The sequence below is a fragment of the Canis lupus genome, chromosome 27, assembly GCF_003254725.2.
Source record: "Canis lupus dingo isolate Sandy chromosome 27, ASM325472v2, whole genome shotgun sequence".
NCBI classification, from domain to species: domain Eukaryota; kingdom Metazoa; phylum Chordata; class Mammalia; order Carnivora; family Canidae; genus Canis; species Canis lupus.
Genome location: NC_064269.1, coordinates 39146316 through 39158422, shown reverse-complemented (window position 1 = coordinate 39158422; position 12107 = coordinate 39146316). Strand labels below are relative to the sequence as shown.

Genomic DNA, 12107 nt, shown 5'->3' with positions numbered 1-12107 from the left:
GGAGCTCGTCCCCTCAAAATCCTGAGTCCTGGAATAGTCAGTCACTTCCAAGTGGCAATACTGAACCCATGCAGCAAGTGGCCCCAACAATCCAGCTGTATAGAGCGTCAGGTCTTAAGGAGATCAGCCCCAACTGCTGTGAGGGTGTAACAAGTCACAGGCAAAGAAATGGGGTTAGCTCATGTGTGCAAGCCAGCAAGAGCAGCTCTGCCCACCATCGCATTGCCTTCCACAGGTAGTGAAGAGGCTACTTCAGAGCCAGGGAAACTCCAGATTGCATTCTGCTCAACCCCTTGCTGGTACTGTGATCTTGGATAAATGACTTCACTTCTGTGATCCTCTCCAATCTCCCCTGCTGTCTTTGAACTAACAGAAAGGATTTCTGGGCTACGTTTTTAAGCAAAAAAAGGCAAAGCTCATTTGTGAAGAAGGAGAAGCCTGAAATGAATGAGACTGGTTGCCTGCATGAACATAGGTGGAAATGAGTAGAAAGGATGGAGGAAAGGGGACACTGGAGTGATATCTGAGTAAACCTTTCTGTACATTCTCACATTTGGATCCATGTTAGACATTCACATACTGAAAACAAACAAATGAATAAAATCAGCAAGGATGGGAATGAGGGAAACCCAAAACAGGATACAGACAGAAACAAATTAAACTCATAGTAATGAAGAACATAACTGCACTGTAGGGAGGGGAGAAACTATCCTAAATAACTTTGGGGAGAAATGTATTATGTACTCAAAGACACATGTCAAAAAGAATTGTATCTGAATATCCCACTCTAGTTAGTGGATTTGTTTTCCATCCAAGCATTGGTTAGCAATTCTGAAACTACTTTATGTATATTCTGGGATTAAGCCAACAGAGAAATACATTGTGGATAATGAGAGCCAGGCTCTCCACTGTGTGAAAGATGGAGCTGAGGATGTCAAAAGAACCCTAGTCAAATTGAAAGGACTCCTAGTAGCCAAATCCAGGACCATCTGACCAAGATAACAAATAATGCCAGTAATTGATCACACTCCATAAAATAAAATAACCGATGAGTCTATTCATTGATACAAATAATTAACTGAATTAATAAATGACAGAAAAGGAAAAAGCTCTTCCTTTCAGTAGAATTCTAACTAGCAAATGTGGAGGAAAAGAAGGAAATAAAAAATCACTACTTGGCAAACACCACAATAAATATTGTTTCTGGTAGGGATCGTCAATGCATGGTAAACTTAATGGGTAAAAGCATATTTCCATAGCTCCAAAATATCTCTGTACATAATCATTATTCACTGCAAGGAGGAAAATAGTAACTTTACAGTGGGAAAATCTGGTAAATACCACCTAAACCAAGTCATCAAACTTAATATTACCTGTAATGAGGCAAATTGATACCATGTACCTGCTCTCGATAAACCAAAAAAGACAAGGTATGTCTTCTGGGGTATTCTTGGCAACATATATAACCTGAATCTAACCCAAATTGAGGGCTGTTCTACAAAATTACTAGCCAGAACTCTTCAAAAAAGGTCAAGGTCATAAAAATCAAAGAAATACTAAGGATCTGTTGCAGGTTTAAGGAGAATACAGAGACAAGAAAACATAATGTCACGTGTGATTCTGGGTTGAATCCTACCTCTGAACAAAGGACATTAGTGGGACAACTGAAAAAAAACTAAATAAGATTGTTATGGATGTATTTTATGGATGTTAATTCCTGATTTTAGTCATTACACTGTGATTATGTAAAATACCACAATCTGGGTAAAGATATACAGGAATTCTTGGTGCTATCTGTGCAACTTTTTTTGCAAATCTGAAATTATTCCAAATAAAAAGTTTTAAATGTTTTTAAATTTTTCAATCCTTAAAAATAGTCTAAATCTCATCCTCTGCTTCTGATAGAAGAGAATATAGAGAGTCAAGGGTATAAAAGGAGTCAAGAAGCATATTGAGGGACTGGATTTAAGAAGAAATTTGTTAGCATAGAGCTCCTATTGTGTTGTGAGTTTCACACCTCTAGTGCCCCACTGGGGACAAATGGGACACCCAAGCTTTATGAACATGACTTTCAAGAGGCCACTCCCAGAGATGGGTTTGCATCCCGTTTAGTTACAGAGAACCCTGGACCAGTGTCTGAAACATATCTGAAGAATGTAAAATAAAGAAGCTATTGCCATTGCCCAGAAGTGGCCAGACAGCAGGAGAGCAACTGCTGCAGTTTGGGGAAGCAGGTGCACTCTACTCCCAAGGTGGGGCTAAAGTGCCTGAGTCCTGGGGGTGGGGGTTGGGGGGAGAGATAGCACCTATGGAAGGAATTATGACCTGCCATTGTTCTAAAAGTGACCCTAAGAGACCTTCTACCTTAGGGTCAGGAGGACCCCAAAGAGAGAGAGAGAGCCTAAGAGGGATCGGATACAAAAAACCAGAAGCATGGCTAGAAGAAGGAGCCAGCCCAAGGATACATACTCCTTCTGCACCCCAAGAGTGAGTATCAGAGGAATATAGCAGGGGAACCTGTGAGACCTGCAAGGTAAAGCAGTTGCTCTAAATACCTGCCAGGCAAGGGGCACAGAGCTCTCTCACAGAAGCCCCAGTCCCACGAGAACCTTCGAAACGCCCTTCCATCCTCCCTGCTCATGCCCAAAACTGAAAGAGAAGCAGAACTCACCCCTGTCCTGGTGGCAGGCAGCCCAAATGGGGATTAGAGAGCTGTTTTGACCCTAACTGAAACTTTAGACTTTGATTATTACACAGGAGTAGGCACCTAATTAACAAGTTGAGACTTTGTTTTATAACTTACAGTAACCATAGAACTCTTTATGAATAAACAAAAATGACATGAGGTCTGGTAGCATTCTCATCCAGTCCAGGGAGATAATTTCTCCCATGAAATAAACTGTCAAGGGAGGGTGGGGCATAAAATACAGCTCTGCTTTTATCTCACTGGTTGTGTCCTTTCAACACAGTAATAATGCTGAGTAGGTATTGCCCGACGCAGCTATTTCTCCCAACCATAGGCAGAGAACTAACCTGCCCCCATGGATGAATGCCCTCCACACATCTGCACAAGATGGAGTTGACTACATCCTTCTCTTAAACCAGGCCACTGTGTTGATGTACCATGGCACCCAACTCCTATACAGCTCTAGGTATGAGAGGAGAGTTTTCTGGGGGTGTCACTCTCACTGCTATACTTTTCTAGCATAGACTCCTAAAGGTTGACTTGCTAACAGCCAGGCTGAGCACTGACCTCAGAAAATCAATTTTTCCTTCTGGTTATGTATTATCTGGGGAAGTGCTTTCCAAAGACACAGGAGGAGACAGCGATCCCTGGGACTAAATGAAAATACATCCAAGGACACAAGAGGGAGGGAAAGTGGATGAAGTAGCACTTTGCAGCTAGTGAGGAGAGAAAGGACCTCTTGGTCTACCACTCTGCACAGCCATGCTAAAAGCACTGCCCCTGCAACACCAACCAGGCTGGTGAAGCAATGGACTCACAGGGACAGGTCCAGCGGCAGCCACAGGTCTCCTCTACCCTGAGAGGGGGCTGGCCATTGGGGCACGAAGGCCTTGGCCCCCGGTCACAGTTGACCCGATGACTCTTCAGCAAGGTCTGGCCATCTGGCAGGCAAGTCACTGTGTGGCACTGGTCTGGCAAGGTCCAGACATCCCCGGGCTGCAAAAGAAAGAAGCAGATTCAGGCAGGCAGAGGCTGAGCCAGGCCAGCCTGAAGCCCATCAACTGGGCAACTGATCCCCTCCGAGGACACAGAGACTAGGATTTGGACATGGGCCCAAGCAGCAAGGATGCAGAGCACAAGATTTACAGGTGGAAACCATGCCCCCCTGGGCCCCCTCATACACAAAAGCACGATATAGTGGTAAGAGGGAGAACTGAACCAAGACCAAAAGAGGAACAAGGGGGAACAAGCACCCCAAATACTCATTTCTGATCTTTCCTTCAAAGTCAGCTGAGGGGTGCATGGGTGGTTCAGTCAGTTAAGCCTGAGCCTTCGGCTCAGGTCATGATCCCAGGGCCCTGGGATCAAGCCCTATATCGGGCCCCCTCTTCAGTGGGGAGCCTACTTCTCCCCCTCCTCCCCCAATCATGCTCTCTCGCTGTCTCTGTCTCTCTCTCTAATAAATAAATAAAATATTTTTAAAAATTATTTTATAAAAACAAAGTCAGCCAAAAGGAACTCACCCTCTTCTCATTCCCATCCTCATCCACGCAAACTCTATCAAACCCTGAAAGAGACACATATAAGATCTGAGGTCTCACCCATTAGGCAGAAGCTCCAAGCCCTTCACAATGTCTGCCTCAGGCTCATCCGTGAAGTGGACTTCACTCTGCAAAGGCTCTGTGGGAATTTAACCATGTGGATGCAGGTCCACCAGGTTAAGAGGTGGCCATTCTGTGGTTCTCCCCACATGTGCTTTGTGGTTCTTAAAAATTATGGTAATAACAACAATAAGAACACAGAAATCTCTCCAGTGCATGAAGCCTCTCATGGTCAGTATTTCCTTTTCCCATTTCATACATTGAATAGTGCCTAATGAGGGGAAGGGGGAGGAAATGAGGCAAGATCCCCCAAATTTGAAAGAGATCTTTAAGAGTCCCACCAGGAGAGCTATCTTCCAGCAGAAAAGGGCAATAGCTCTGTAGTAGGTTTTGACTCACAGCTAGTTACTTTAGGAAAATAAATAAAAACAGATAAAAAAAAAATCCTATGTGGTAAAAAAAAAAAAAAATTTCTCACTAAGTCAATTTAAACTCTGGTACTCTGATATCAGATTCTATGTTACTGGCTTTCTAAGGCCCTGTATCTGCATGCTAAGGGTGAATATATGACACAGGGAAGAAGACCATGGTCTGCAGCATGCTGGGGTTCCCTACTGCTGTCTTCCACTTCTTCATCCCAGATCACTCTGCAGGAGTAAGCATGGGTGCCTCTGCTAAAGTCTTGATGGACAGACAGGATGGAAGGAGAGCTATACACAAAGAACTTTCTGGTAGTCCCTTGAATGTTTGTAGTACAAATTTTCCATGAGCAGAAACCCGAAGGTCCTAGTCTATGTAACAATCTTCATCAAGGTCATAGTTTGTGCATGGCCACCCTCCAGTCTCTAGAATGAGTTTTGTTCTTGGGTTTTGTTTTTGTTTTTGGAGAGGGTAAGAAAGACATGATGAGACTCACCAGAGCACAGCTTGTGGAAGAAGGAATTTCCCAGGGTGGCCACGGTGGGGAGGTCTTCAATTCGCTGGAGCCTTACCATATTGGAGCCAGCCTTTGGGCCTGCCAAGCTGCTCAGCTGGGCCTCACTGTACCGATCCCCGATTCCAATGGGGAACACTGTCACTCCTAGAGTTAGCAGAGGAATTAGAAAGGGTCTGTGTCAGCCTGCTTTGGTCAGGTAGGCCCTCAATGGACAGGCCTGAAGCTGTACCCAGCATCTGCATAGAGCCTCATGTTTTCCAGATGGGTCTCATAAACCGACCCTGTGAGCAAGATATTAGTCAACCAATGTTAATGACACTGCTCTGTGTCAGATACTATTCTAAGCAACGGGGATACAGTGAGCTGAGCAGATGAAATCCTGTCTTTATGGACTTCGCATGGGCAGAGACAGACAAAAAACATAGAAATAAGTAAATGTCTAGTATTTCAAATGTGCATGAGGGCTTAGGAAAAAACAAAATGGGCTATGAGGATGGGAGTGCCCAGGGGTAGGAGTGGGAGTTACTGTTTCATGCAAGGGGACTGGAGAAGCATTTGATGAAGAGATGGTATCTGAGCAGAGGCCTGCAGTAAGGATTGAAGGAGCCATAAGGATATCCCAAGCAGAGGAAACAGTCTTGAGCACAAGCGCCCAAGCAAAAGTATCAGTGCTTGCTCCAGGGTGGTGGGAGCAGAGCAAACAAGAGAGGAGGGGGACACAGACCATGCAAAGCTTCATAGGCCATATAAAGACATAAAATGTATTCTGAATGAAGTGGGAAGCCAGCTAAGACTATAGAGCAGAAGAGTGACATGGGCTAATTTTTTTAAAGCTTTGTTTATTTATTTTAGTGGGGAAGGGACAGAGAGAGGGAGAGAGAATCCTCAAGCAGACTCTGCACTGGGCATGGAACCTGACACAGGGCTCTATCCCACGACCCTGAGATCATGACCTGAGCTGAAATTAAGAGTCAGGTCCTTAAACTAAGCCAACCACGTGCCCCTGGGCTGATCAATTTTTAAAGGGTCACTATAGCTGCCATGTTGATTATGAACTACAGGGGACAAAGGTGGCAGCTGGTCTACCTGGTTCCATCAGAAAGCTATTACAATGGTCCAGGTGGGAGACAAGTGTGGCCCTGGTGGACATGGTATGGCATGGTGGGATTCTCAATATATTCTGAAGATGGAGCAGTAGTCTGTTGATAGTTTGGACAGAGGCCTGAGAAAGAAAGAGGAATCACAGATGCCTTTGGCCTGAGCAACTGGAAGGATGGAACTGCCATTGTCTAAGATGGGAACAATTACGGAAGGAGATTCAGGTGTGAATTTGATTTACATTGAATTTATCTTTAGAACATCGAGGTGGAGCAGAAGCGAGAGATCCAGGCTGGAGAATTGGAATATTGTCAGTGGTGTATGAATGGATTTAGACCCATGACACTGAATGAGACCATCCAGGGGGTGAGTGTAAGTAGAGAAGAGAAAATGTCATAGGCCTGAGCCCAGAGAATGTACGTGCCCATTAGTAGATGAGAAACTGAGGCTTTGAACCATCAAATGACTTGCCCTAGGGCACATCTGTTTCCCCCAGACTGCAACTACTTCCCTTCCAGATGAAAGTCTTTCTTTGAACTCATGATACTGAAGAAGCATCTCCATCCTGAAATCCCACAATTCAGTTCTCTGGAAAGTTCTAGGAATGTGCAATTTGCCTAAGGTTAGAGCTGATTTTCTACCAGCAACTTTTCAGTTCTTGTAAGCTCATTGTATCATCCAAATGTATGTCTTTTCCCTTTTAGGGTCCTTTTCCCTAAAATAATCGATTTCATATACATGTCTCCTTCATTCATTCAGCAAATATTAGATGGCCACCTCTTTCATGCATCATGCACAGATGACATGAAAATAAGCAAGATGTTGCCCCTGCTCTCAAAGATCCTCAAGTTCTGCAAGATACTGCAAGATACAGAAACGTAACAAATAAATACAAGGGGACTTGCACATTTGGAGTTGTTCAGACATGATACAGAAAAGGGAGTGAATAACTCTCTTAGGAAGACATCACAGCAAAGACAACTCCAGAGCAGAGTTCTGAAGGATGAACAAGTCTCCAGGCGGCCATGCAGGGACTTAACATTGTTAAGCCCTCCCTGGGCATAATGCCACCTGCCCTCCCTGGGCATGATGCCACCCCCCCAGCTCACATTCTGTTGCTATTCACAGAACATGGGGTGCCATGTTTATTGGCATGCTTGGTCATGCCCACACTCATTCCTTTCCTAAAGCTGCATCCTTTCTCTTGTCCAATCTGCACCCCTCACCCATTAGGCCATTACCGGGAGAGGGCTCTGCACATGTGGAGGTCTGATGGTTCCCACAACCCTATACTGAGTCACTCTGTCCTCAGACGTGGTGAGAGCAGGGACAGAGCAAGAAAACCACCTCAGAAAGGAAAGGTGTAGGGATCCCTGGGTGGCGCAGCGGTTTGGCGCCTGCCTTTGGCCCAGGGTGCGATCCTGGAGACCCAGGATCGAATCCCACATCGGGCTCCCGGTGCATGGAGCCTGCTTCTCCCTCTGCCTGTGTCTCTGCATCTCTCTCTCTCTCTGTGACTATCATGAATAAATAAATAAAATCTTTAAAAAAAAAAAAAAAAGAAAGAAAGGAAAGGTGTAGAGGTCTGACCCACCCAGAACACAAAGGGAAAATGGGGAGAGATTACAGGCGACAGTTGAAAGCATGCAGACAAATGAAGGACAAACGTGTTTGGTTTGGTTTGGTTTCTAAGTAACACATGATTAGGCCACTCCCTGCTGTTTGAAACCAGGCCACAGGGGACTCTGAGGCATTCACTGCCATCCAAGCCACCCAAAAGCACCCCCCCCCACCCTCCCACTTTCAGTCCTCCAGTGGTTACAGAGAGTCTCGGGATCATATACTGCACACTTACGGTTGGATCTGGCGGCCTCGGCTGCAGCATCCACTGAATCCACGGAGACATCTGTGACTAGGATAACCACCGCTTTCGAGGCTCCGGGCCTGGCACCATGGACTTCTGAGGTGACATATCGCACGGCAAAGCTCAAAGCATCCCCTGAGAATGGAGAACAGACCACACCAAGTCAGTCCTAACTGCAGGAATGTTGGGCAGCCCGTCTCAGAAGAGATCCTTAGGTCATCTAAATGTAATGATTCAGAGACAGAGATACACACAGGTGAGATCCAGATGGAGCGTCTGGGCCCACACTTTACAGGAAAGGAAAGCAGCCCAAGGAACAAAGTGACTGGCCGAGGTTACTCAGTCAAGCATGCCAATAATTAAGACCTGACAAGGCTCCCGCTCATAGCACCAGGTTACCAATTTGGCTGGGGCCTCCCTCCTGCTGCATGAGGTCCACAAGGCTCAGTAAATGGACTTTCTCATAGGCTACATTCCAAGGCACATCGATAGTGGTGATGCTTCCATATTGCAGCACCGACACTTGAGTGAGCCGGGGCCCTAATGGGGGAGAAAGAACATGAGAATCCCACTCTGGATCAAGTGGAGCCCCCAGAAAGCATTCCTTCTCAACTTGCTCCTTCAAGTATATCACTCACCTATATTAGCTCTTGAAATGAAAGCCTTGGTGAAGCTCTTCATTTCATCAAAGTAAGAAGCTGGAATGCTGGAAGAGCCATCCAGGAGGAGGACCACATCCAGGGGCTGGCTGCAATCTGCAAATAGACCAGGAGAGTGAGCACACAGGTGCTGGCAGGGGGGCTGACCGCCAGGCCCACTGCAGCAGACACTGCATCCGAGGGTGAGCAGGAGGCTGCCGCAAAGGGGAGGATGTCTCCACTGGTCCTGCCTGGTGGTGACATGGGCCAGGGAGGAGCGACAGGGGCCCATGAGTGCCCCAGGTTTGGAGACATTGGGAAGACTCAGAATCCATCCAAAGGCTGCTTAAATGCCTACAGATGAAAGCAAGAGGCACCTGCTCCCTCAGTAACTGGAGGCTGCAACTCTTCTAGAATTGAGCAAAATATCAGAGTGACACAGCAGAGAGATAGGTGGCTAAAGGAGATGGAGTGGCAGCCGAGGGCTGGAGGACGAGCTCATGTGCTCTCACATCTTAGGGTGCTTAACGTGCCATGCATGATGGGTACTCATGGTAATGTTTGGGCAGAGTCCTGATCACAGCACAGAAACAACCTCTGGCCCAAAGACCATTCTGAGATTTGATAAGATGATGCTATTACTGCTGTCCTCAGCAGAAGCATCACAAAAATGTAAATCTGTGGCTCTGGTTAAAACAAAAACAAAGAAACAAATGCACTTAAAACAAGTGTGAGAATCAGGAGACATTAACAGAAAGTTAGTTATTCTGGTGTGTTAGTGTTTCATTTTCTCTGGGTAAGTACCCACTAGTGGAATAACTGGATTATATGGCAATTCTATTTTTAATTTTTTGAGTAACCTCCAATAGTCTTTTCCACCAGGTTGCCTTCCTGCCAACAGTACACAATGGTTCCTTTCTTCCTACGTCCTCTAAAAGATATATGCACTCCTATGTTTATTGCAGCATTATTTACAATAGCCAAGACATGGAAGCAGCCCAAGCGTCCATCCATAGATGAATGGATAAAGAAGAGGTGGTGTGTATATATACATACACAGACACACACAATGTACTATTACTCAGCCATAAAAAACAATGAAGTATTGCCATTTGCAACAACATGGATAGAGCTGAAGGGCAGACCTAATGCTAAGTGAAATAAGTCAGAGAAAGACAAATACCATGTGATTTTACTCATAAGTGGAATTTAAGAAACAAAAAATGAACAAAGAGAAAAGACACAAATGAAAAGAACAGACTCTTAACTATAAAGAGCACACTGGTGGTTGCCAAAGGAGAAGTGGGAGGGATGGGTGAAATAGGTGAAGAGGATTAAGAGAACACTTACCGTGATAAGCACTGAGAAATGTATATACAATTATTGAATCTCTATGTTGTACACCTGAAACTAATGTAACACTGTGTATTAATTACACTTTAGTGAAAAAAAAAATACAGCTCTTTGGGGAAAAGAAAAGTTATTCTGGGATGGTCCCAAACACACCAAGGAATTTCTTGAACAGGCCTATGCTCAAGAACTAAGACCTGATTGGACATTAGGATCAGTTAAGAAGGCAGTCACAGGAGCACTGGTGACAACCAGTTTTCGAGCACTTGGCTATGTGCTGAGTACTGTTCTAAACATTTTACAAGTACTACTGTTATCTCCATTTGGCAGAGGAGCAGAGATCTACACAGAAGTACTCACTCAAAATCACCCCAAAATTATTACCAAAAATAAATTGCTCCAAATTACCCAGGTAGTATGTGGCAGAGTTGAATTTCAAACTAAGGCAGTCCGGCTCCAGAATCTGAAGACTAACTCCACTACCTGTCACCTAACTTCCTGGCCTTGCCCCAAAGATCAACAGCTACTTAGAGTGATTTTATCTGCCCAGCATGGTCAGAGCTGAGAGTCACCAAATTTAACAGACTACCTCCAAAGCAAGGAGTGGGACTGGGTGGGGACGAGGCTGTGTGATAAAGCAGGACTTGTACTTTTCACTCTATATCCTTGGTATTGTTTACATTTTAACAATAGTCTTGCATAACCTTTGAATTTACAAGCCCATTCAATAAGAAAAGATCCTTTCCCTCATCTCCCACTCCTGCAAAGGATCATGGATGCATCTCCCTGGCTAGGAGGTGAGAAAACAAGGCACTCTAAAGACCGGGGTTTGACTAAAGGCAGAGCAGGGAAGCAGGATTAGAATCCAAGAACTGGATCTCTGCCAGCCACCAGCAGCCCTCACATCCGGCCAGGTGCCTGCATACCTGGGGTGGGGGAGAGGGTGGGGATCTGCAGCCCCTCTCCAGAGCAGCACCTCTGTAGCACCAGATCAGGAGCCTCTCGAGGGAGCATCTCAAAGTCATGGATGAGGATGGGGGCATTGGGCCAGCCAATCTTCTCCAGCTCCTGCACATTGGCATGTGGACCCACCCCGATGGGCACCACCTGGATGTCTCCAGGCATCCGCTTGATCTCATCAGAAGCGGGGTTTCCTGTGACCATGTAGACCAGGTTAGGTACCTGCTCCCGGTCCCCCTGGCTGACCGAGAAGCTGTGTTCGGACAGGTATTGCAGGGCCAGTCCAGTGTTGGTCCTGTTGCCACCCCGGTATCGGATATCCCGCACCTGCTGTAGGACCTCGCCCTTGGACTGCGCCTCGCTGAAGGTGTACTCCACGGTCACCATGTACGAGTACTGCAGCACTGTGACGTGGATCCTGTCCTGGCCCACGTCCATCCGCTGAATCACCTCCTCCATGAACTCCCTGCTTTTGTTAAAGTTGGCCTCACCAATTTTGTCTGACCCTTCCAGGACAAACACCACATCCAGGACCATGGAGTTCCTTTTGGGTCCTGGAGATGAAACCCCCAACAGCTCCGAACCCACCGTGACCTGGGCCATTGGGGGGTGCTGAGTAGGGGCAGGTGCTTCGGGGGCAAGGTCACAGAGGTAGTTGATAATCTCATCCCTTCGCTGCTCCAACTCATCCACACCACTGAACACAAAGGCCTTGTTCTCAGGGGCCTGCTTCTCTATGAGGTGGATCTGCTTAAGGCTGGCGTGGGGCCCGATGCCCACAGGGATGACAATGACTTTCTTCTTCTTCAGGCCCTGCACATAGCGGACCAAATTCCGGGCCAGCCTTGAGGGCTCCTGGCTGGCCATCAGGAGCAGGGCAATGCGAGACGCTTCCGGGCGGTCGATCTTGCCAAAGATCTGGAACAGCGTGTACTTTAAGACCTCACTGGTGGAGGCCACCTCGCTGCCCGCA

The 12107-nt window shown here is 46.3% G+C and overlaps 1 protein-coding gene across 1 annotated transcript in view; it reads right to left on the bottom strand.

The window, feature by feature from the left end:
- VWF (von Willebrand factor) overlaps positions 1-12107 on the bottom strand; it is a 137338-nt gene that overhangs the window by 37246 nt on the left and 87985 nt on the right. The window contains 7 exon segments of the mRNA XM_035707072.2: positions 3505-3682; positions 4210-4253; positions 5204-5368; positions 8178-8321; positions 8586-8726; positions 8825-8941; positions 11101-12106. Of these exon segments, the coding sequence (XP_035562965.2) occupies positions 3505-3682; positions 4210-4253; positions 5204-5368; positions 8178-8321; positions 8586-8726; positions 8825-8941; positions 11101-12106 (1795 nt within the window).